At 35.6% G+C, this 24,483-nt stretch overlaps 1 protein-coding gene and 1 pseudogene across 3 annotated transcripts; one reads left to right on the forward strand and one right to left on the reverse strand.

Moving 5' to 3' along the window:
* Positions 1-3,253: 3,253 nt before the first annotated feature.
* Positions 3,254-7,448, forward strand: LOC106625892 (sodium-independent sulfate anion transporter). 3 transcript variants are annotated; one of them, XR_011394826.1, is made up of 5 exons: positions 3,254-3,949; positions 4,618-5,395; positions 5,456-5,758; positions 5,941-6,187; positions 6,386-6,526. XR_011394826.1 is itself a non-coding variant. In XM_036368149.2 (5 exons), exons 1-5 carry the CDS (start codon positions 3,587-3,589, stop codon positions 6,936-6,938), a joined length of 1,932 nt encoding a protein of 643 aa, XP_036224042.2. In that variant the 5' UTR covers positions 3,256-3,586; the 3' UTR covers positions 6,939-7,448. The 3 variants fall into 3 exon arrangements, 2 of the variants coding, with proteins under 2 accessions (XP_036224042.2, XP_036224043.2); XM_036368149.2 differs by lacking the exon at positions 5,941-6,187 and adding an exon at positions 6,597-7,448 and having other exon boundaries at positions 3,256-3,949; positions 6,386-6,531; XM_036368150.2 differs by lacking the exon at positions 5,941-6,187 and adding an exon at positions 6,597-7,448 and having other exon boundaries at positions 3,818-3,953; positions 6,386-6,531.
* Positions 7,449-16,741: 9,293 nt separating this feature from the next.
* Positions 16,742-23,741, reverse strand: LOC118681847 (pyrokinin-1 receptor-like; annotated as a pseudogene).
* Positions 23,742-24,483: the final 742 nt, after the last annotated feature.

Here is a 24,483-nt window from a genome sequence, read left to right on the forward strand (position 1 = left end):
CTTACTCGAAATTTCTTGCTAGAATAACATGCGCTAATTATTTTAAAAGCATACAAATATGAATATATGTATATATAATATATGAATGTATGTATACCTTCAAATTGAAACAGTCTTTAACTAAGGCGCCTCAAAATATGTCTGGTTAATTTTGAAACTGAGAGATTATATTATATATCCACTCGTGAATTTCAAAATATCGTTTTTTGCATATATATTGGATGTACATATTTGTATATACATAGTTTTGAAGATATAAGCGTATTTAGAATTTTTTAATTTAATGAAGTCAGCTCCCAAAACTTTAAATAAAAATAATTGTTTTTTCAAAATCCATAGATTTGAAGTTTTTACACAACGTTAATAGATAACGATAGAAATATTCACTATTGTAATAAAATTCTGATTTTTAAACTTTCTGAAGTGCAAATTTTGTGAAAAAACGACTTTATTCTGGGAAACCGCTATTTTGTCAAAAATCATGATATAACAATATGGTAGTCTATTTCAAGGGAGCGGCAAATTGACAATGCTTTATACAACAAGAAAAAACTTGTACTTCGGTTGCACCGAAGCTATAATACCCTTCACAAATACAAAGGTTCCTTACAAGAACTTGATCCCGATCGCTCAATTTGCTTGGCAGCTATATGATATAGTGATCTGATGTGAACAATTTCTGCGGAGATTACATTGTTGCCTTAAACAATAATGTTAAAATATCCGAAGTGAAACCACTCTGTATCGTCATTCTCTACATGTCCAGCATCTCGCAAAGCTTCAGTATTTTTAGCTTTATAGCATATAAAAGAATATGTAATTTAATATTTTCACATTTCATATTATGCAGAAAGGAGAATCAAAACAAATGAAATTAAAAAGGGCAACATTAATTCCCATATGATTTCGCATAACCCATCGAAATGACAGTTTTAAGATGAGCGCCCATTAGGCCTAGGTCAAAAATCAAAAACTTGACTAGTCCTTAATCATTATCTGAATTCATCAATAGTAATAAAATTTTTTATGATTTCGGATTTGAGATGATTTTAAGCAGACAAATAAAAATAATAATCACCGCCACACATACTTTTTCGGAGGTCTTTCTGGAGATCGGCTACTTAATCAAGGCAATATAAAATTTTTCAAAATGAGCAGCCGATTATTAAAGTACATTCAATTCTATAAATACACATATTAATATTTATTTAATAAATAAACTGACTCTTCATCTCTAGGATAGAAGAGTCATTAGGTACAATAAGTCTTATATTTAAACGCTCAGAACATTACAATGGCTTTTCATTGAGTTATTTCGCTTGCAAATTGGTTAATTTTATACTAAGACAGTATCTTCTACAGCAATAATAATATATGTATAAATATTTTCCAAAATAGTCACATTGCGAGTTTTCCGCTGATCATTTGTCTCTATTTGATTACATCAATTAAATTATAATGAATGCAACGACTTCTGGTTGACTTTAAAAATTATATTTCGTACTTGTTTTTACATGTTAATATTAGGCTAATACTATTTCGTATGATCTCATCTCAATAAATATATTTCTCGATATACCAAATATTAGTGCTTCTGATTTTCACGAGTATTTCACGTTCGAACGTGCCCAAACTTAGTTCTTCCTTACAGGTTTAACGAATCGACTCCGATATTAAAAATAAATCAAGTGTTAAGCGTCTGTGAGTTTTATGGTTGAGTAATTATGCATTTCAATATAGTATTTCCCTTACTAAATATTACTATTTACATACGAGTATGTATATACTTATAACCACATAGGGGTACATGTGAGTAAAGCTCACGACTAGAAAGCACGTGAGCTTGAACCAGACTATACTTAGAGCAAATGCTAGAGGTAGTCTGAGTGCTTCAACCCACCTCTGAAATCCGAATGGTAAGACAAACGTATGAAGCGATTAACAAAAAGCAGTAAATGCATACATATAATAAAAATAAAATCTCGTTTTTTCTTTGTGCGGCGTCCAATATTGTGAGAGCGATAAAACCGCAGCCATCGCAGCATTTAAAACATTGTAGCTTCCGTCTCATCTTCACAGTCACAACAAACGGCATTCCCAAAAATGTCACAAACAACGGCAGCATATGGTAACCGGCATACACATGTCGCATGCTGTTGCTAATTTATCTCGCTGACGACAGCGGTTATTAATTACCCACTCGGGTTTAACACATACACGCCTACACGGATGTAAGTGCAGCAAAGTGGTTAGATGGTAGAATATATGTTATCTGCTTTAGTTCTTCATTGATAGTTGATTTTCTTCGAATTCGATTTGAAACAATATCGATTATTTTGCCAAAAAAACTATAATTGGTCACTTAACATAACATACTCAGATCCAAAGTATCTAGAACTGTCTACTTATGACCCTTATTTTGGCATTTGCGTAAAGTCCTAACTGTCATTTCAATTTGTCTCTATAAATTGTTGAAAAAAGTATATAATTTTTGGAGAATCGAAAGTTATTTTTGAATCTGAGCTACATAAAGAGTAAACGTTGTCTCTCGTTGCAGTTTTATGAGTCTGTGTGCGTCTTTGAGACAGTGCGCACTTATTTAATATTCAAATGCGTACACACATAAATCGATAAGCAGATATTAAAATTCCACTTATATAAATTTTTTCCTATTGAATATTAATCAGAATAGTCGTTTTGTGAACATGGACATTTATTTATAGCAAACTTTAGGCGGAACTTCAATTGGAATCAATACACTAAACATGTCTGTCCATCGCTAACAGAAATTTTGTAGCTTTTTATTAATGAAATTCCCTATAAGTTATAATATATTTGCATACATTTCGAATATTTGGTCACTTACTATGTGTTAGTAACGATTTAAAGAGGCTAAAGAGAATTAATATTTTCAAACAACATAAAAATACATGTGGCAAAGAAATTGGCCAAGAACGCTCATTATATGTCGCCGTCTAAAACTTAAATAATACAACAACAAAGTGGTTTCTTACTTGGAAATATTTGCAGCTCATCTGACATTACTATTGAAAATGGCGCAATTTATTTGATCTGCAAGAAAGTACCTGGAGTCATCTTAATATTAGTTAAACCATTATCATATAGCGAAACCCACGCTTACACACGCACACATTTGAAGCGCGCTTTGAATTTTGGAAAACGCTATACAAGTATAGTCTCAGCACTACGCTCGCTCGATCGCTTGTATACTTACTACCTACCTAAGCTTCTGAAACTACAGCATTCGCGTATGTGACGGCGGCGCGTACAGTTGGAAACCTCGCAAACCTCGCTAAGTCCCATTTATTTCTAAAAAATTTTCGCCTCCAACAAGCACTAACTGAGCACCGATGCTCACACGGGTGTTGGGGTGCACGGTGTAATTGTGGAATAATATTCACATTTAACAGCTATTTAGTCATAAAAAGTGTAAAGTGATTATTGGACGCGCACGTAAATATTCGATTTCGCCAGTAAAGGTTTTATCAATAAAGCAAAATCGCCACAGCGTTTCCGAGCAAAAATTTAAAAAGGCAGTAATTAAAATTAGATACAGTTAATTAAAATGTTTACAGTGAAGTCAAACGTGAGAACACCTACCCTAGAAGGTTGTGATAATTATGGTTCCGATGTAACCTTAGAAGTACCGCCGGGCGACCTATACATAGGCTCTTCGGATTGCATTGTCGATGAAGTGGATGCGAACAATCAACGAGACTGCTGCTCGGCTACTGGAGATTGGCTGAAGGACACTGCTTCGAATGTGTTTCGCAAAAAAACCCTGTACAAGCGGCTACCAATCTTAGAGTGGTTACCGAAATATGGTCGAAATGATATTGTGGGGGATTTAGTGGCCGGTATTACGGTCGGTTTAACTGTGATACCTCAAGGTCTTGCATTTGCTGGCATAACGGGGTTGGAATTGCAAGTGAGTACGTCGATTTCATTTCGAAAGTATCTATATTATTACATATTATAGCTACGCATATTAGTTTTTGAAGTGACTGTGAATATTTATGGGTACTAAGATCTCTTAAAAATGCCTTAAAACGTGCCACGTGTATACAAATAAGGGTTGGTATAGTGTAAGATCTTAAAAAATTTAAGCACATCGACATTCAATAATTCTATAAAGTTTTCCTAACACACCACCACCTTTCAGATAACGGTATGCTCACAATCGAAAAAATTCGGTATGGATTTTGCATATGTACATATATGCACTCCTTACTAAACATTCGATGTACCATTTCAAAATTCAGAAATCCGCTTTTGGTTGACTTAAGAAATTGTGTCATTTGTTCTCGCAACTTGTCTGACTTTGTCACTCTAAGCATTGCACTCAAAGTCATCCTATTTAAAATAATGTTTATCAAAACCAAAAAAAAATTTCTTGTATTGTAGTTTTTCTGTTGCTTACGGAATTGTCATTGTCTTTCATAAATAAGCAATCTGAATTAGTTTAATTATACACGAATAAAATAATTAAAATTACTACTTCTAAGTTTATGCATTTTTGCTATCTTTAAATATTGACCGCTGAAACCACTCTACTATTCAGTACCAACTCTATACCTCTTTGTGTCTCACATACAGTATGGCTTATACAGTTGCTTCATGGGCTGCTTCATCTACGTGCTTTTCGGCACCAGCAAGGACGTACCGGTGGGGCCCACTGCCATTGCAGCACTGCTCACATTCCAAATAGGGCGTGGTGATTTGGTGAAGACGATATTGCTAACTTTTTTAACGGGTATAATTGAGGTGCTTATGGGATTACTAAAGTTGGGTTTTCTCATTGATTTCGTATCCGGGCCGGTTAGTGCCGGCTTTACCAGTGCCGCCTCGTTGATCATATTTACCTCGCAGCTGAAGGATTTGCTCGTCGTAGACACAGCGGGCGACACTTTGGTGGACATGTGGGTTTCTATTATTAAGGATTTTCACAACATTAGCTGGAATGATGCCGCGTTGGGTGTAAGCTCTGTTTTGCTGCTACTCGCCATGCGTGCGATGACTTTTATCGACATCGGTCCTAAAGAGGGCAAGAAAAGCTGGCAGCGTATGCTGCATAAGACCATCTGGTTGATTGGCACCTCACGCAATGCCGTGCTTGTTGTATTAGTCGCTTTGTTGGGCTATTACTTACTGCAATCTGGTATCGACATCTTCCGCATGGTGGGTTATGTGCCCGATGGTTTGCCTGAGTTTAAGGTACCAGCATTCTCGGCAACGACTTACACGAATACAACGAGTGGTGAGCTTATTGAGATGCATGAGAGTTTTCTCGATATAGTTTCCAGCTTGGGCGCTGGTTTGATCGTAATTCCGCTGGTCTCGCTGCTGGAAACAACTGCGCTCATTCAGGCGTTTGGTAAGTGAAACTTCATAAACTTGGTATATAGGTTTTCATATTTTCTAATTGTATCCACAGCTGACGGGAAGCCTTGCGACGCTAACCAAGAGCTCATTGCCATTGGTCTTTGCAATGTGGGCACATCTTTTGCACAAGGTTTCCGTGGTAATGGTCCCTTGGCGCGTGGTGCTGTCTTGAATGCCAGTGGCGTTCGAACACAGATGTCCAATTTATATACGGGCATTATTGTTATCTTTGCACTACTTTATTTTACACCTGCTTTCTACTACGTGCCGAAAGCAGCTCTGGCGGCAATCATTGTTGCGGCGACAATTTTTATGTTGCAATATCGTGTAGTCAAGCCGATGTGGCACAGCAAAAGTAAGTATATTTAATAATAGACCCCAAAAAACAGATTTCCCTTTCAAGGCAGCATAAAAAAGCTCACTGCCCCTCTCCTCCAATGGCTTCTGAGGTTAAGGAAGATTGGTGGAGGGGTATATTGTCAAGAACTCTCTATTGACTTCAGTTTCAGACTTCCTGACTATTGCAGTGTTTTTCAGCCGAGGTTGCTGTCATTAAGGTAGCAGTAGATTTGCTGCTTCGGAGTGTAGCCTCCTTCAGAGAAGTGACAATCCACTCTGATAGCAGGGCGGCGGTACTAAATCTCACTGAACGTCAACTGCAGAAACTGTATGGAAGAAGGCGAAGTGGAAACAACTCAGCACTTGCTTCTTGATTGTCCCGCGTTTGCGAGATTTAGACTCGGAACACTTGGGAGTTCACACTTTCAGAAATCCCACCAAACTGGTAGGAATAGAAATTAAACACTTGAGCAAATTTTTATTGGCCACAAGGCATTTTGCTGACATATAACTTCGACATACAGGTGTTCTATTTTTATGGATTCAAAAGGCTTACATATAGTAGTCCAAATGTGATCTCTGGATCAGCCAACAAACCTAGCCTAACCCAACCTTCACGATAATACTTAATATTGTTTTTCAGGAACTGATCTCATTCCCGGCCTAGGTGCATTCATTGCCTGCATTGTACTACCTGTACAGATCGGCATATTGGTCGGCATGGCTATTAATGTGACATTCATTTTGTACAGCGCAGCGCGTCCCAAACTACGAATTGAAACTTTAGAAGTGAGTTATTTTAACATGCAGAAAATGCCAATATATATAATATAATCAATTCTCCCCTACAACAGGCTTCGAATGGGATCAAGTATCTCATGCTCACTCCCGATCGCTGTCTCATCTTCCCATCGGTGGAGTTCGTGCGCAACGTGATCAACAAACAAGGCCGTAAGTCAACCCTTCCTGTGGTTCTCGATTGCACCTACATTTATGGCGCGGACTTCACGGCCGCCAAGGTCGTCTCCATGCTAATCAAAGACTTCGAGACTCGCAACCAGAATCTCTACTTCTACAATCTGCAAGCACGTGTATCGCAGGTTTTCGAGGGTCTCAACAAGGGGCTGATTGTCATCTACGATGCTGAACATTTGGAAATGGTGCTCGCAGGCAAAGAATTAGATGCGAAATCCTGAGTGTTGCACAAATCGAATTGTGAACATTCTGATGCGAAGTAAGCGGAATGTGAATGTAAACCGAAGAAAGTATTATGGAAGGGATGAACGGCACACGAATGCTGGTACGAGTACTTACGCTGCGATGTAATAATATATCGTGTATGATATTTAAATATTTGCTCGCATTTTTCTATAATCTCTCTGTTTAGAATATTATATTTACCAACCTTTGAGCGCTTTATATGATAAAGATGAAATTATTTGCATAAATTTACTTAAAAAAAATCTCCTATTGAATTAAAGTGTCATTATTTTTAATTTTACATGCATATAATTATATGTACATACTTTATCTTATAATTAATATTTACTTTGAAAGTATTGCAATTATATCATTCTTGTACATATGTGTATATAATACTAATTAACTTATTATATAATATAAGTAAAATTAAACGATCTTAATAAAAATGACCGATGGTTAATAAATTGAAATATATATGCAACACATATATACTTATACATAAATGTATATATTATATTTGATAATGTGAAATAAATTTCTTTCTTTTTGTCAAGAATGTTGTAGTGAATTCACGCAAATCTTTCTTAATCTCCGTTTGCGAAAAATTAAATTATGTTTGTTGTTATTGAAGCACTCAGTTGACGTTCGCTTTCAGAGGTGCTAAGCGAAAGTAATTTCTGTCAATCAGACCATCAAACTGCGAGGCTCCTGTGCTTGCGCATTTCATTGCTCATTGTATTGCTTAATAAATCTTGATAACTCTTAGTTTAAATATATTATTTTGTCAATGAGCGATGAATATGTGAAATTGCTGTTAATAAATTGTAATTTATTTGAGGATACACTTAGTTTGCGTGCGCTTATGTTCGCATGAGCTCATCATCCTACAAGGTAACCTGCTGTAAAAACAATATTTTCGCATTTTAATAATTTGGCATCATAATATGACTGTCTCATTTATTTACTATTTGAGGTCAGCCTAATTTTAGCTAGTGATTCTTTATTAGCGAGTTGACCAACGAACCAAGGAGTAAAAATAATAAGTGATTAAAAGTTTTACTAAAACCTATTTATTGAATTCTCGTTAAAAATAGTACGTGAGAAACAACTGTGGCGTATGAGTAATTCCTCTGTCAGATTTTTACTATTTTATAAATTTGAGTAATATATGAGCTTATGTGAAAATATGGATATGCTTTTATATTTAAGCAAAATTTTTGCGTGCAATAAATTAGTGGAAAGCAGTTTTTATTTCGGTAAATTTGTCCTCCGTTCGAAGCTGGACCAGACTTAAATTCTCTTAAGAGCATAAAAACTCAAAGAAACACCTGTGAATTAAGGGAAGAATGATATATCTTATGATTTTCTGGAAGACTTTTTATCGGTAAAGCAACATTTTACTTATTATCGAAAAACTCTCATACTTATATTTGTTTATGATCCTCGTTAACCGAATATGATTATTAGTGAGATTATTTGGCGACCAAAAAGTATGCTTCAAGATAAGGAAGACACGTTAGCAAAGCCTCGTTTGTGAGTTCATTCAGTATATACAGCTTTATACAAAAAAAGCTTTGCCAGTTTGCTATCAAATTATAAAATGAAGTCTATTTTTGGGCGTAAGTGTAAATAATTGCCAGAGCAGAGAATGTTAATATAATAAATAGAGAAACGCAAACAGAGAAATTTTCGATGAAAAGTACGTAGTAGAAACTGGTGCCCCATATTCGGTATCTGGCAGCTTAAACAGTTATAGTCCGATTTTGACAAATGTTGTTCATTAGGCACTATTCGTACAAAGTTTATCCTGATATATTCAATATTTTACTCGACATGGAGCTGGGCATAGCGCATAACTTTTGCCACGATCATTCGAAGTCTTCAGCGATAAATTGCAAGCGGAGTGATAATTTGTGTCCCTTTGTTATTAGCAACAGTATGGTGCATGCAGCGCGTAATGCGCGACTCCTTGGCGATGATCGCATGTCGATTAACTCGCAAGAGTGGGAGTCAATACAAACAGGTTGAATTTTAATCCGAACGGAATTTTGTATTGGCGCGCTCGTAAACGTCGGGAACTGAATGATCGACCTGTTGCTGTAGTAACAGCTGTGAATGGGGGTAGTATTGGATTGTAATAGGATATTATATCTACAACTCACACTCATTCAAGCTAGATTGATACTACTATACTGCGGATGACACTTATTTGTAGTAGAACGTCTCCGACGCCAGTAAAGTTGAAAATTATGGTATATTTTATTACGAAACAAATGCAATATTCGTGAAAGGGTTATGAAGACGCACAAAGATAATGCTGCTCATTTCAGAACAGAAGAGCGTTTTGTTCAAGTTGAGGGAGTTCTGGAAACGTGAGATATTGGTGTTGCCACTGAAATCAGACTACGGCATTTTAACTCAGCGCAGAAAAGTCGTCTCTGTACACTCCTCTTTGAACCAATGCCTAAATGCTTAATCTGATACAACCAACTTTTAAAGAGTTCTAGAATATTTGATCAAAAAAAAAAAAAAAGTATTTCCCAGGATTAGTATCGTATTTGCATTTATATAAACATGTAGTGCGCAAACTGCTTCGTACAATTAATATATACACGGTTACCAACGTGGTGCTGCCTTGATGACCTAAGAAATCGACCATTTATTTCCACAAACTCTAGCCGACCCTCTAACTATAAACTAGAAACTTATATTTCACACAAATATATTCGTATGCTTATCGGCGTGTGCATGCAAATCGAATCGCCTTCAACGCCATAATGTACGCATTTTCTAATTATTTGAAATTCTTTAGATACGCATTTTTATACTTTCCATTTCATATTTCGTTTCTTTTCCTGGACGACAACTATGTTAATAGATATGTATGTATATGTCGTTTTGTGATTATTAATTGCAGACCACCGTAATTAAAACCGTCCAAATTTCAGTGAGATATGGGCGTATACGAGTATTACAGCTGCAATTAATTTATGCACATTTCTTTTTGGGCGTCTGCAATTGCGTTTTGAGTACGACATGATACACCGACCCCACAAAACTGAACAAATCACCATCTGGTGGTTGACGTTGATGAATGTTGCAACTGGTTAAATGTGTGCCTCATTGTACCAAATATTTAAAAAATTGGGGTTAAATTGACTTGCTGACCAGCGGAGATTTCTTGTTAATAAAATTTTGTGCATTTAAGGGAATATACAATAATTTACATAAATACCAGTTGATTCTATGAATTATTATAACATACCTACAGTTTTCATCAATTTATCCTTTTGTCTTTACCCTCATCTTTTTTTTTTTATAAACATCTTCGTTTACAGTTTGAATGAGCAAAACTTGCTGCTGGTATGTAATGACTTCAACGACGGGATAGGTATCGTTTTAATGGGAATGTTTTACTATGCAAAACGCTAAAAGATCTGGTCAACGTAACGGATGACAAAACGGCCGAATATAAATGTATTAAGTCCTGAAGAATTGGGTCTGAAAGCTTAAGAAACGGAAACGTGATCTAAAACAAATACTATTGATTGTTATGGTATTGGATTTTTAAATTATATATATATTTGTTTACACATAAAATATAAATTTCACTAGTAAATAATGATTTTGTAACACTATTTATGTTGGTGTACACTCATCAACAATATATAATTATTTTGTTTCAACCACGTCCAGTTTTTCTGTTACAGCTACATATTCATTACCGACCATATTACATATACGTGTTTTTTTTAAATAACTTATTTTATATGACTGTATAATTCGCACTCGCCTAAGTTACATCATCGTTTGTTATTAGAAAGTTTATGTTATGGGTGTGGAGAAATAACTTTTAAATCTCAGTATGGTAATTTCACGTCATTAATTGAGCAGTGGCATTACAACCAAGGCCACACACACCACCCAGTCTCCAAACTTACGTAGTGCTTATGTGCTATGCCTAGAGATGGCAGTGGAATTGTATATCTGAAAGAAAAATTCCCCAAACTTAGCGCGTAAAATTTAAAGCGGGAATATTTGTAGGTCCACCAATACGTCAACTAATAAAGGAGCTTTGAAGAAAAACTGAATAATCAAGAAAAACTCACCTGGAAATGTAAACGTTGTTCACAAATTATCTAGGAAACCATAAAACGGAAAATTACAAAGACTTAATAAATGAACTTATAATGCCATATAAAGCTTTGGGGTGTAATATGTTATTAAAACTACATATGCTAGACTTTCATCTGGATATCTTTCCGGCAAATTAGGGGCTGTGAGTGACGCATAAAGCGACAGGTTCGATCAGGGCATTTCCTTAATCGCTAACAAGGCAAATGGAGCGCAGAAATGCTAGTATATTATTTTTTGAAAATTTAGAATAGATTTTTTCTATATTAAGCAATAATTTCTCTAAATATAGCTAATGTTTGTACTTTTTAAAAAAATATATGTTTTGATGACACTATAAAACGTGATTTGTTAATATTTTTTCCTTCTCATATTATAGTTTAGTGGTCCTGGTATATTCATAATGAAATATGAGTTTTCATGTGACAAAAAAAGTTAAAATTTGAAATAATGCTAAAGAGGAAAATCGGTTGCCATTAACAATGCCGATATCGCGTTGAGGCACTGCGTTACATTATGTCGCTTATTCGCTTCCAGCCTGCCGGCTTATATACAAGTATACGTCTGCTTTCGTTAACCAAGTGACATAGCATACAAATATGTGTATCTAACAACAAAAATTTTGCATTTTATTAATTCCAAATTTGTGTAAAAAATTAAATTTTATTTATTTTTCATCATAAAGAATCGTTCATATTATAAAAACTATCACGCATATGTGACAATTTTCTGTTCAACTTCTTCCACTTTTTCTCGTTTCGTAGATAGATTCTCAGTATGTATATAGTAACTTTTACGTTATATAATACATGCTTACATATTCATATGAATGTACATTTAGAATTGACTGAGGGCAAAATGAAAGTTCACTGTGAAACATGTTCATTAGACGTAAATAAGGTAGCACAGTTCAATGCCGCTGCTCTAATCAAGAGCCAGAACGTTACTATGATATTCTTCTACACTTCACTAGGTTTCTAAATAATCCAGTGATAAAAAAATTCCTTACTTTTAAGTTTACTCTGTATTTCTACTTATACAACAAAGCCCAAAAGCACACTAAGCTTTCTCTCTTGCCGTAAAATGACTTTACATTCACTCTCTTAACCCAACTGTTGCTTTTCCATGAATTCGCCGCTTTTTTGTTTACCAACTATGGTCGTAAGCGAACTATACTTACCATCAAATTAATAAGTTATTCACCTGTTGTTTATAACTTGGCTGGGGTTCAAAAAGCTTCAAGGCGTTCACACAACTTTGGTAAACTTCAACGGACGACTTAATATGAACACGCATATATACGAGGAGTTAAACAAATAACGATAAAGCGAAATTTAGCGCTAAATGAAGGCCAACAGCAGCAGTTGCAATGACAACAGATAACTTGAACATGCTGTTGGTCTGCAGCTAGGCGTTAGTGGAGAATGCCAAATTGTCGTTCGACCACAAGGACCTGCACGGATTCACGAAACCACATAAAGCAATCGAAAGCGCTTAAGCAAATCATTACTAACGATTGCATACGAAATTCATTCATCGACAGCTTGCTTATTCTTTTGTGTTTGTATGAGTATACGCGTAGTTGTCCGGAGCTTTAGCTTTGCAATAGATATAGATATACGTATACGTATGTATAATATAAATTGTAAGAATTTTTTAGATGCTCTTAAATAATACATTCCGGCCTTAATTTATCCTAACAAGTAGCCGCGGGTAATTTGGTATTAGATTGCAACTTAAATAACTATGTTTTATGAATTAGAATATATATATGTACATAAAGATGTAGTCTAATAAACAAATCAGAGAAAAACGCCAACGTTGCCTAAGTAACACCAAACTTTTGCAATTATTTCGCTATCAGTGACAGCCGTCGACAAGCTGGCTATCTTCAGTGTCGTAACTTTGGAAGAACTAACTTTTTTTATTACTTATTTTAGATTTTTACGATTTGTTTTATTAGTTAAATCTATTAATAAATTGTGTACATATTGTAAATACTTTTTTGTTTTTTCAATCTTTCAGACGTAATTCTCAAGGACAAAATATTTTTATATGCTGCGATATATCATCCATAGTTGCTACAACATTCATCAATGCCAACCACAGTTTTCTAATTTATTGTATTTAGTTGAGGCGATATATTATTTGGTGCTCAATGCTCTCAACCGACTGTAGGCGCCCGTATAGAAATGTGACAGAGATTTTGATGCTTTTAATTATAGTAACCTTAAGTGATATTCGAAACTACACCTATACATACATAGCTATTGGCATAGTAATTCATTTTAAGAGCAAGAAAGACTTATGAGATTGAAAACATAATAAATTATATCCACAAAAATTGAAAGAAAAAAAATTGTTGTGTATGAAAAAATAGACACTTAGTGTAAAATTATCTTTCAACTTCACTAATATATAACATACTAGCAGATCACCCCGTTTGCCATCCCACTTGGCAGAAGAAGACCTCATATAATCGATGTGATGTGAACATCAAACTTTTAATATTATTTATTTTCAATTCCGCACACAACTTCGTATGATGCCAACTGAGCGAGTGAGGCGCGTTGTACCTTATTTCATGACATTGACTCCCCCACCTACATCGTATATTTTATTGCAGGCTAACCGATCGCTCACCACTCTCTTTTTTCGAATACTTAAATTTGAAATTCGTGATATCTTTCGAATGGAATGTTCGAATCGAATAATTTTAAAGTTTTTATAAAGCTATTACCTCAGTCTTAAACATTAAGTAATTATTTTGATAAGGATTAATACTAAGTTCCAAATAAAGAGCATTTACATAGGCGGTATTTTAAATAAATTATAGTTATTGTGACGTAACTATAACAGTTAAACATATGCTATCGCGACATTTTTTGTAGATAATTATATGTTCTGCAAAGTCGTATTACATTATTTGGTTCTATAATCAAAAGTAATCGCAGCGCATGCTATAAAGAATTTTTTAGGTCATTATTGGCGTCTTAGTAAGAATCCTTAACTTTTTTGAGAGTATAATATAGCCTATGTTCACCGAAAAGTAGTTTCGAAGCCTATTAAATTATAATTAAAATAATATTAAGTATATATAATATTAAGTATATGGTAGATCAGTGCTGAACTATTCTCGTCTTTTTTTTATTAGTATACCCGATACATACGGTCAACCGGAAATTTGAAGATACTATGAAGATAATTATCTGGTGTTATGCTATGCTATGTTATCTTATGTAAAGTATTATAATAGTTCTTATATTATTATATTATGTCCACCACTTATTCTGCTGATATTGGTATCACCTTTGTACCACTTTATTTTTAACAATTTAGTATTGATTTTATTGAAGCTCATCTGCATCAGCTTGTGTAGCTTTTAGGTTAAAGCATTGCTTCGAAGGGCGTGTAGAGTAAAAATGTCATCTCAGCACAAATATCATGTCCATGTTTTCGGAACATTCTCAAGTTGACATTGTCTTCTTGTGTGCTTCGTTCATAACCCTTTCACGAAAACTGCGCTACAATTAATTAACGAAGCTTTCAGCATGACTGGCGTCGATACGATATGCTACGTATAAGTTATTGTGTTGTGCCGCTACTTGCTACTACCAAAAGCAATCGCGACATGACCATCGCCAACATGACGTTCATTCTGCTCGTTTTTACGAACATGCCCCTGAAAAATGCCTGTGAGTATGTCAAAGGTTTTGTGCGTACGCCCGCCATTTGCGTTTTGCGCCTGTTCTTTCTTATTTATATCGTAGGCATATGTATGGTACTAGTGGCACTGCACGTTACTTCGACGCTCGACATGGACTTGGCTAACAATGTGTTCTGGTCACAGCGACTTTAAAGTTTCAGCCACGTACGTGCCGATCCATGCATACCTAATTTCGCTGTAAAATTCAACGATTGTGCAAGTGGCGCTAGTTGGGCGCTAGACGTACGCGGTTTTTTCAGACTATTCGGTGTGGCGACGGACAACATTACTCCGTTTGCAATTTATGGCTGACTGCGGATGACTGTGACAAAAGTTATGCGTTATGCCCAATTCCATGTCGAGTAGAATATTGCTCTCAGCTCCATTGGTTCGTTGGGACAGTTGAAAATTAAGCATGTGATGGTGTTGCTGTTTGGCAGCGGTTGCTGCTGTTATACCATCTACTCGATTTTCGACGATTTTCATCCCGCTTTGACAGACTTGTTGCCAGCGACGATTGCGACCAAAAGGAGTTGTAACGGGATCGATGGCACAGCTGCTGTTCTGATGGAAAAATTTGCGACTGATATGCAAAGAGGTCTGTGGTGGTATTTGAGGTGTCTTGATTATCCAATTTTTCTCATTTTAGTAACTGGTGGTTACTAGACTATAACTCAAAAAATCATACCTGTTAAGAAATTTTCGCTATCATAACATCACAGCCGCAAAATGACTGTAAACTAGTGTTATTGTCGTCGTTGTTGTCACGAGAATGTAATTGCAAAACTCAATAAGAGTGGTAGTGAGTTAAAAGGTTACCTAGGAGAAAGATTAAATACATTTTTTTGATTCCGAAAAAAAGTTAGAGTCTTCCATAAATTTTAACATAAATAGTTATTTCTAAATACATATGTGAATAACTTTCGTTGTTGATTTACGTGAGTACCTGCCGGCGACGGCCTTACCTCACGGTGTTCCAAAACACAGCGTATCAATACGAGCTATTTGCAAGTATTTATTTGGATACCAGTAGCAGTGTATCTGGGTCCACACTACCATCTTGGTATGATTCGAGGCCGACCTAAAACCTCTTCCGTTTTCGGGTATGGAACCCAGTTGCTTTTTGCAACTTTATTTTAGAACTGAAAAAACAGTTAGGCTGAATTTTCAGTTCTTCCTGCATTTAGGTTTCAACCACAGCCACCACAAATCTCCCCAAAGGGGCCATAACCCAATGAGCAAATTGGACCGAAGTCCAAGGGCTTTCTGCTCCCCATGGTACCAGAAAGTCTCCGGTAAGACTGTGTAGCCGAAACTACTGCCAGTTGAGCAACCCATTACTCAATGACTGGTGACATTTGTCGCTTGAACTTCAAATGTTCTTTTATTTGCGTTTTCATTTAAAGTCTATAATATCAGTTCAAGCTGAGTATTATAGCACTATTTCTGACATACCATGCTGATATTACTGAGCAAGGTACATAATAACAGTCATAGTGCATATTGGCTTTTAGTCGCCTTTTACGACAGACATGCCTTACCGCGCATATGAGAACAGTCGGATCACAATGCTGAGATACGATTATAAAATGAAATGTAAATAAAAAATAAACGATACTACAAATATGTATGAAACGGAATGATAATGTTGGACTAGTTATGGAATGGAAGTAGTTCTGAAGATATGAGGCGTGAAAGGTTGAGATAAGGCGAGATGCAATGCGTAATGAAAATGAATCTGGTGAAATAAATGCGATTTGAAAAGAAAAATAATACAATTGATGAATGAGATGAGATGAGTTGAGATTAAATAAAATAAAATAAGATAAGTTGACATGTTGACAGGATGGAAAAACATCCAGTGCAGTATAACTCGTACGCCTATAATGGAAAGAATTTGATTTACAATTTTTGTCTGTGCCTTCCTTTCACACTTCCGAGCATATTTTATTTAACTTAGGTCACCTTGAAAGCATCACGGAATTTGTGACTTATAATGTTGTACAGCAACGGATTGATGCATGTCGTTTGGTAATACATCACACCGGATGTAAGGTTGACAGCTTCGAAGACATCCCTGAGCAGTTGCGATTCGCGCTGCTGCCATTCACAAACATCAGCCATTGCGCATGGAAGAGCGCCTATCAGGGAAAAATAGCTACTGCGACGGTAACTAATGTATGAGAAAATGATATAAACATTTCTAAATTACGCGATATGTGCGAAGAAAACGGAAGAAAAGGAAAGACAAATATTGGAAGAAACAAATAAAAAAAGAAAGCTTACGAAGTAAGGTAAATTTATATGATTATAATTAATTTTGTTCAAAGTAAAGGGTGAAATGACAGTCGTTGTAAAAGAAGATCTGCTCAAATTAGCTACTTACATAAATTGGAAAGCATGATTTCGTACAAACGATATTTCCCAGTACCACTACCTTAGTTCCCCTTATGGAAAACAAAGGTAAAAGCGAAAGATTCAAATATAAAGTGCATTGGTCTTGAGAATCTAACGTAAGGATTGCCTTTGCTAAGTGATTGTTGACACCGAACCGTTAAACACATACATACAAGTATGTATATTAGCCAGCGCGTGATTTGGCAACACAAACAAAAATAACTAATCACATATTGCCCCCAGCCCAGCTCTCTGCTGCATAAGTAAAATGTTTATTTAGTGATGCCACAGGTGTCTGAAAAGGAGAACTTTTTAAGGCACACCTTTCCCTTTCAGTCCTTCAAATGGGTTACGAGCCTGTTTGTCGCCTTCCCTATGGTAAGCGGTTTCGGCAGGAAACGCCTGCTGCTCAATATGACATTAATTGCCTTGAGCGGGCGTGTTGTTTTCGATGCAAACACCATATTATATAAATATTTGTTTAGGCATATTGAACAAGAATCGAGCGGAGGGTTGGCAAAGCGATAACCTGGGCTAGAGTTATTCAGTATCCTTTGGTTGGCTGAAGGTATTTCGATTTGGTATTTCGGCTAAGTGTGGTATTTCCTGTGATAGTTTCTATTGAAAGACGTAGACACCATGGATGACCGTATGATGTACAAATTGAACACATTTTAGGCTACACGGATACATTATGAAAACGCCAAAAAATTGTTGAACTACACGCACTTTTTTTGATTAAATTTCAACTGCACGGTTATGGATCTCTTCTTTTTTAACCAAACAAAGCTTCAATGAATGTGCAAGACCCTTTTTTTATTCAGAAATAGACGTCAAGGAGCGATATTAGGAGTTGTTTAATCATATCATCAGTAGTGAAATTCGATGAGTAACTCTTTGGTACACCATGCCATGATTAGCTTTAGCTCCACTTACTACTCAATTCAGCAACAATATCAAATACTCTACGCTGCAAAACCGATGAAAATCCAGACAATGCCTCAGCACAGCCTTGTTGAAAGCGACTCCGCTTCACCTTCATACCAATCAAGACGTAAAAGCACAGATCGCCGTCAAGATAAAATCCGACACGACGAAAACATGATCAAAGAACACACAAATAAAGACAAGTAGTCGTACTAATAATACTATATGAAAGAAAGATAACGGTAGCAGTAAATACACTTCTACTTTGTATGAATTTACCGTGCATGAGATGCCGTCCAGCTCGAAGACAACGGAGAAGTGCATCGCCGTCACCCAAATGGCGAAGATGAATTTGATAGCGCGCGAAAGTTTCAAAATGGTATGTTGTCTGCAATTAGGCGATAAAGAGAAAGTGAGAGGGAGAGAGACAGCTAGGTGTGTATGGAATTCAGAACTTAAGGCTACAACGAAATAAATGTATAAATAAACTATATAAAAATGTTCAAAACTTAAGTACATGTTGGTTGTAAAGTGGGTGTTGCTCACCAAGAAATAGTACTGCTAGTTTCAATTTTTTTCTTAAGTTGGTATATCTTTTTGCTTGGGGAATTTAAAGGTGTTCGTACTTGGCTTGAAGACGGTCCACGCGAAGGACGAACAAAAACCGCAACCACGCCAGAAATCATTGAGCAAGTTCATAATATTGTTAGTGAAGATCCAAGTTTGACCAAGCGTGAAATTGCTAATGGCATCAGCATCTTAGACGAACGAGTGCTTCATATTTTATATGGAATTACATATGAAAAAGCTGTTTGGAAAGTTAATGCCGCACACGTTACCAATTCAACAAAAACTGTATTGAAAACAAATTTGGAGCGTTTTAAGCAGAATATAACCGCTTATTGCAGTCGAAGTGCAGAAAAGTAAAAAAAGCAACTCCAAATATTATTGCAGCCTTTTGGATCAGCTAGATGAAACAATTCGTGAGCAAAGACCTGGTTTGCAGCAAAAAAGCAAGTAATTATTTATCAAGACAATACTCCTGCTCACAAAGGGTTCTTAACAATGACAAAATTCAACGAACTAAAGTACGAATTGCTTGTGCATCCACCGCTTGCATCAGATTTGGCTCCCAGCGACTACTACCTCTTCATAAACCGGAAATAATTCTTTCGTGGTAAGCGTTTTTCGTCGAATGAAAGTCATTATAGGAATGGCATAAAATTATTGGAGGGTAATTGGAATAAGTGTATTGAAATTAAGGGAGGTTATGTTGAATAAAAAATATATATTTCATACCAAAAACAGTATTTTTTCATTTCGAGCGCTGACACCTTTCAACCAACCTGTATATATGCGTGTACATGAGAGTTGAACAACCTGACGATGCAACATTGTGTGGTAAGTCCTAAAAATTGGCAAGCGTATCGCTGTAATTAATCGCAAAAGTTATTATTTGAAACTGTAAGGTAAAAAAAAGAAATGGAAGCAACGTTCAATAATAACCATGTCTTTAAAGGTAAATGCGCGACAGCTCCACCTTTTATTTTCTACATACTTATTATAGTGCTTCTTCTTCTTGCTGTCAATTTTACTTATTAAACGAAAATATACCTTACTTAATTAAGAAAACACAAATTGCCTAAATTGTAGAAATACTTACATGAACTGTTAATGAACATTCTATAATTTACACTTACCGCAATGGATGACATGTGGTTATGTAATGTTCAACGGTAAATGTCGTTATTGTCAGCACGTTTGCGTTGGTTGCAGTTTCCGCTAAAACACTGTCAAGTATACAAATTGCAACGCCAAATGAAAAAGCATTGGAGTACCAATAACTGTAAACATTTTGGGGTGCCCCTAAAATAAAAAAATAATATAACTGAAATTAAAATAACTGATATCTGTGACATTCTAATTTATTATTATTAATTTTAATTAAAGTGTCTTTTCTCGAATAGAAAATTGCCCACCGAATCTGTGCACTGAGCAGTAAACACTATTTAAAATTTATCAAATTACTATCACCGATGTATATTCACCCATGAAATTTTCATATATCATTGGGTTATGCCACAGCAACATATAGGTATTTATATCGTACTATAAATAGTCTATACAAGTAACCCAAATTTGTGAACGTGGCGTAAGCAACAGTGACCCCATTTCACTTTGTGTGCAGTAAATGCTTCATAAGAAGTCTGATATGTATAGCTTTTTGTTTGTGTATTTAAAATATCTGGTGACATTTCGTCAAATTTTCAAGGACGTGTGACAATTTATATAAATGACAAGCAACAAAATCCATGGTGTATATGCACTGCAGTATTTATTTATAGCTAAATCGATAATACGTTACTAAAGTTATCTTTGCACAAATATTATTTAAAAACATTTTTTATAGCTTCAACATAGCTTGCGTTATGTTTTTATTATGCGCATGCATATACGAAAGTACTTATTTCTGCCATAAGTTCTGTTACAAGTTCTGTTACAAGTTCAGACCGTTATAAAAATGAGATTATACTACATTTTTTATACTCTCGCAACCTGTTGCTACAGAGTATAATAGTTTTGTTCACCTAACGGTTGTTTGTATCACCTAAAACTAATCGAGTTAGATATAGGGTTATATATATATAAATGATCAGATCGTCTGTCCGTCCGTCCGTGCAAGCTCTAACTTGAGTAAAAATTGAGATATCTTTATGAAACTTGGTAGACATGTTTCATGGTACCGTGAGACGGTTGGTATTGCAGATGGGCGTAATCGGACCACTGCCACGCCCACAAAACGCCATTAATCAAAAACAAATAACTTGCCATAACTAAGCTCCGCAATAAGATACAAGACTGTTATTTGGTACACAGGATCACATTAGGGAGGGGCATCTGCAGTTAAAATTTTTTTTAAAAAAGTGGGCGTGGTCCCGCCTCGAATAGGTTTAATGTGCATATCTCCTAAACCGCTAATGCTATAATAACAAAATTCACTGGAAGCAAATATTTTTAGCACTTCTATTGACGGTGTGTTGAAATCGGGTGGCAACTCCGCCCACTCCCCATATAACGGTACTGTTAAAAACTACTAAAAGCGCGATAAATCAAGCACTAAACACGCCAGAGTCATTAAATTTTATCTCTGGGATGGTATGAGATGACTTTATAGGAACCGCGTTCAAAATTAGACAGTGGGCGTGGCACAGCTCACTTTTAGGTGAAAACCCATATCTTGAGATCTGCTTAACCGATTTTAACCAAATTCGGTGCATAACGTTCTTTTCATGTCACAGTGCAAAAATGGGCGAAATCGGACTACAACCACGCCTATTTTCCATATAACACCATTTTAAATTCCATCTGATTATTTCACTTTCCACTATGCAAATCAGGCAACAATGACTGTATCGGGATAAAACTTTGCGTGAATAATGCGATTAAAGTATGCCACCTTGTGGCCAAAAATTGTCTAAATCGAACCAAAACTGTTTAAGCCCCTAAGTACTAAATATGTGGACCCCAGTGCCTATAGTTGACCTTCTACCGAAAATATCAGCCAATCCACAAAGAAATCTCAAACGAGTATACTATTTGACTTTGCGAGAGTATAAAATGTTCGGTTTCATCCGAACTTAGCCCTTCCTTACTTGTTTTAATTTATTTTATTTATCAATGCATTTATTAAATGAGCGATTTACAAAATTTTATTCGGAATGGTCTACTTTTGCTCTCACATAAGTCCCTAAACGAGATCTCCAGCTCTGACCACAAACTGTAGTGCAATGGATTCAAGTCTGAAGTTCGAGACGGCCAACCGTCTACAGCTATGAAACCAGGAATATTGCTTTTAAGCCACTGTTGGTACTGGTTGGTGTTTTTGCCTTGTGTGCTGGAGTAGGAACATGCTAGAAGATCCAATGCTTTCTATCGTAGAAAGTGTTGCTTGTCTGCTTTATCACGCCTTCTAAAACATCCCGCTGTTACACTTTTATTCACAGCTTTAAGACTTTTTTGAATGAAAAGATTTAACGCCTTTACAAGCCTCCTGTAAAGACTAACAAACTATTACAGCAGATGGATGGTGATCGCGTTGAACACTTGGAATAACATTTTGGCGGCTTTGGAAGTTTTGTCTTATTAATAACTTCTGCTGGTCACCTATACATGTATGTATATATTGTATATTTTATAGGGTCTTCCACGTTTCCATCTGGGTGTTACAAACTTCGTGGCAAAGTTAATATATCCTGTGCAGGGTATAAAACAATAACGGCCTTTTTAGCTGCATTGTAAATTTTTTACGAGAATATATGGCAATACTAACTATATTAGCACATCAATCATGACAAATACATTAACATACATATATATACATATATACTTATGCGAATCGTCATGAAGCAGATTGTTTCAATTTGATTGAATGTGGTGCGACAGATGTATAAAATTACTTCGAGTGATTAACATTTGGCATATATAAACATATTTACTAAATAGGAATATGTTTATACTTATGTCCTATTTATATATTGAATGCTAATATATATGTGAGATATGTGATATCACTTTTAGCTACATAACTGTTTGCATAAGTTTTAGCATCGAGTTAAGTTACAAATAAATTATTTTGATTGATGACCAAGTGTATGAAATGTGTTAGGAATTCGGATGCGAATCATATCATTCAACTCGGTAATTGACATTAACAACAATATTACGTATTGTTGCATATTTTTTATTTGAAAGTCCAAGCTAAACGTGGTTTATTACTTCTTCGCTACGCCACTTTTCCGATCGCTCTGATTGAGCTCTACTCTCTCTTTAAATAATTTACATGTGAACGTAACAACAATATATTTCTAATGAATTCAATTCAAGAGCGTATACAGCTACTTCTTTTATATGATAAAATCACTTGCTTTAGGTTTATATTTTGTTATATTAGAATATATTGCATATATACCAGATGACTGCTCAATTCGTTAGTCTCGAGAGTTTTGCGAAACGATCGTAGAAATAAACTTTAATAACTTTAAAATGGATAATCAACAGGCTTATGGCGATTCGGGTTTCATTGCATATTAATGGCTTTAGTTCCAAAATTTTTACTCATTTTTCAAATAGTATTTGAAACCTGCCTAAAAGTACTGTGTAACAAATGCAACTCACCTGACAGCAGCAACATTAAATCAGACACTGCCAGGTTGAAGAGATAGACATTTTTCGCGATGTAAATACATTTATTTCGTGAGATAACAATGAAAACATGAGATTACACAATACTTGTACACCAGCCACGAAGGTGGTGGCATAGAACACGGTGAACATAAACAACGCGGACGTGGGAAGCTGCTGCAGTGTTTAGTAGATCCGTCAGATTCTCCGTCGAGATATTCAGTGTCAGTGGTATATTCTGCTTGAATGCCTCGTTCAGCAGCAACTGCTGTAAGTCCCCCAACAAGAATTAGTCAAAAGAAAAGAGCGGAGAATTGGTGTAGTACGTTTGACTTAAAATTATACCTTCATCGTGCAGCAATATTTTTTCGGATATTAAGGCGCTGGCCAAAGGACTCGCGGCGATGGCAATCATTGCCAGTTGAGGCCGCAAAAGTGCGTGGGAAAACATCTTGTTTCGTTCGGGTGGTGCTTAGATAGTGACTGTAAGTAATAGATTTTATTTATGGTAGCTGTATTAGTATGTTTGTATGCTAACACTGTAAATTTATTTTTTCAAGCAAATAATGTGTCACATTTTCAAAAATATATTATCTTGTCGAAAAAAAAAATCAACTAAAACATTTTCGCCTTAACAGTAGTGCCTGCCTGTTTGCACTTTTGCGGTTTGTCAACTATGTCAAGCAGTCAACTAGAACAAAACATATGTATTTGCTTTGGCTCGAATCCTGACACGTTTACTGCTTTTTTTTTTATAAAATTTCTAACGCACCCAACTGTATATCGTAAATTTAGTGGAATGACAGCAACGGCTGAAGTTAAAAGCTCACAATACATTTACAATGCTTGTACGGAAGCAGACACATACACACACTCGAGTAAGTTAAATTGCGTACAAATATTTAATGTATTTAATTTCAAAACTTTGCGCTTTAAATATTATAATGCGAGCATTTTAAAGCACATGTAAGGTAGCAGAAGAAAATGCGTAGCAAACAGACCATTAAGCACTTAGTATGTGCAGTGAAGAAGTTGTTACAGCCAAACTATGAAGAATTCAAAGCTATTCAAATAATGTGGAAACGTGTAGTTATGAAGTACTGTTAACAGAAATAAATCAATAAACAAGTAAAGAAGAGCTAAGTTTGGATGTGAACGAACATTTCATACTCTTGCATTTTGCAAGGATCAAA

This window comes from Bactrocera oleae, chromosome 2, assembly GCF_042242935.1.
Source record: "Bactrocera oleae isolate idBacOlea1 chromosome 2, idBacOlea1, whole genome shotgun sequence".
In the NCBI taxonomy this organism is placed as follows: Eukaryota; Metazoa; Arthropoda; class Insecta; order Diptera; family Tephritidae; genus Bactrocera; species Bactrocera oleae.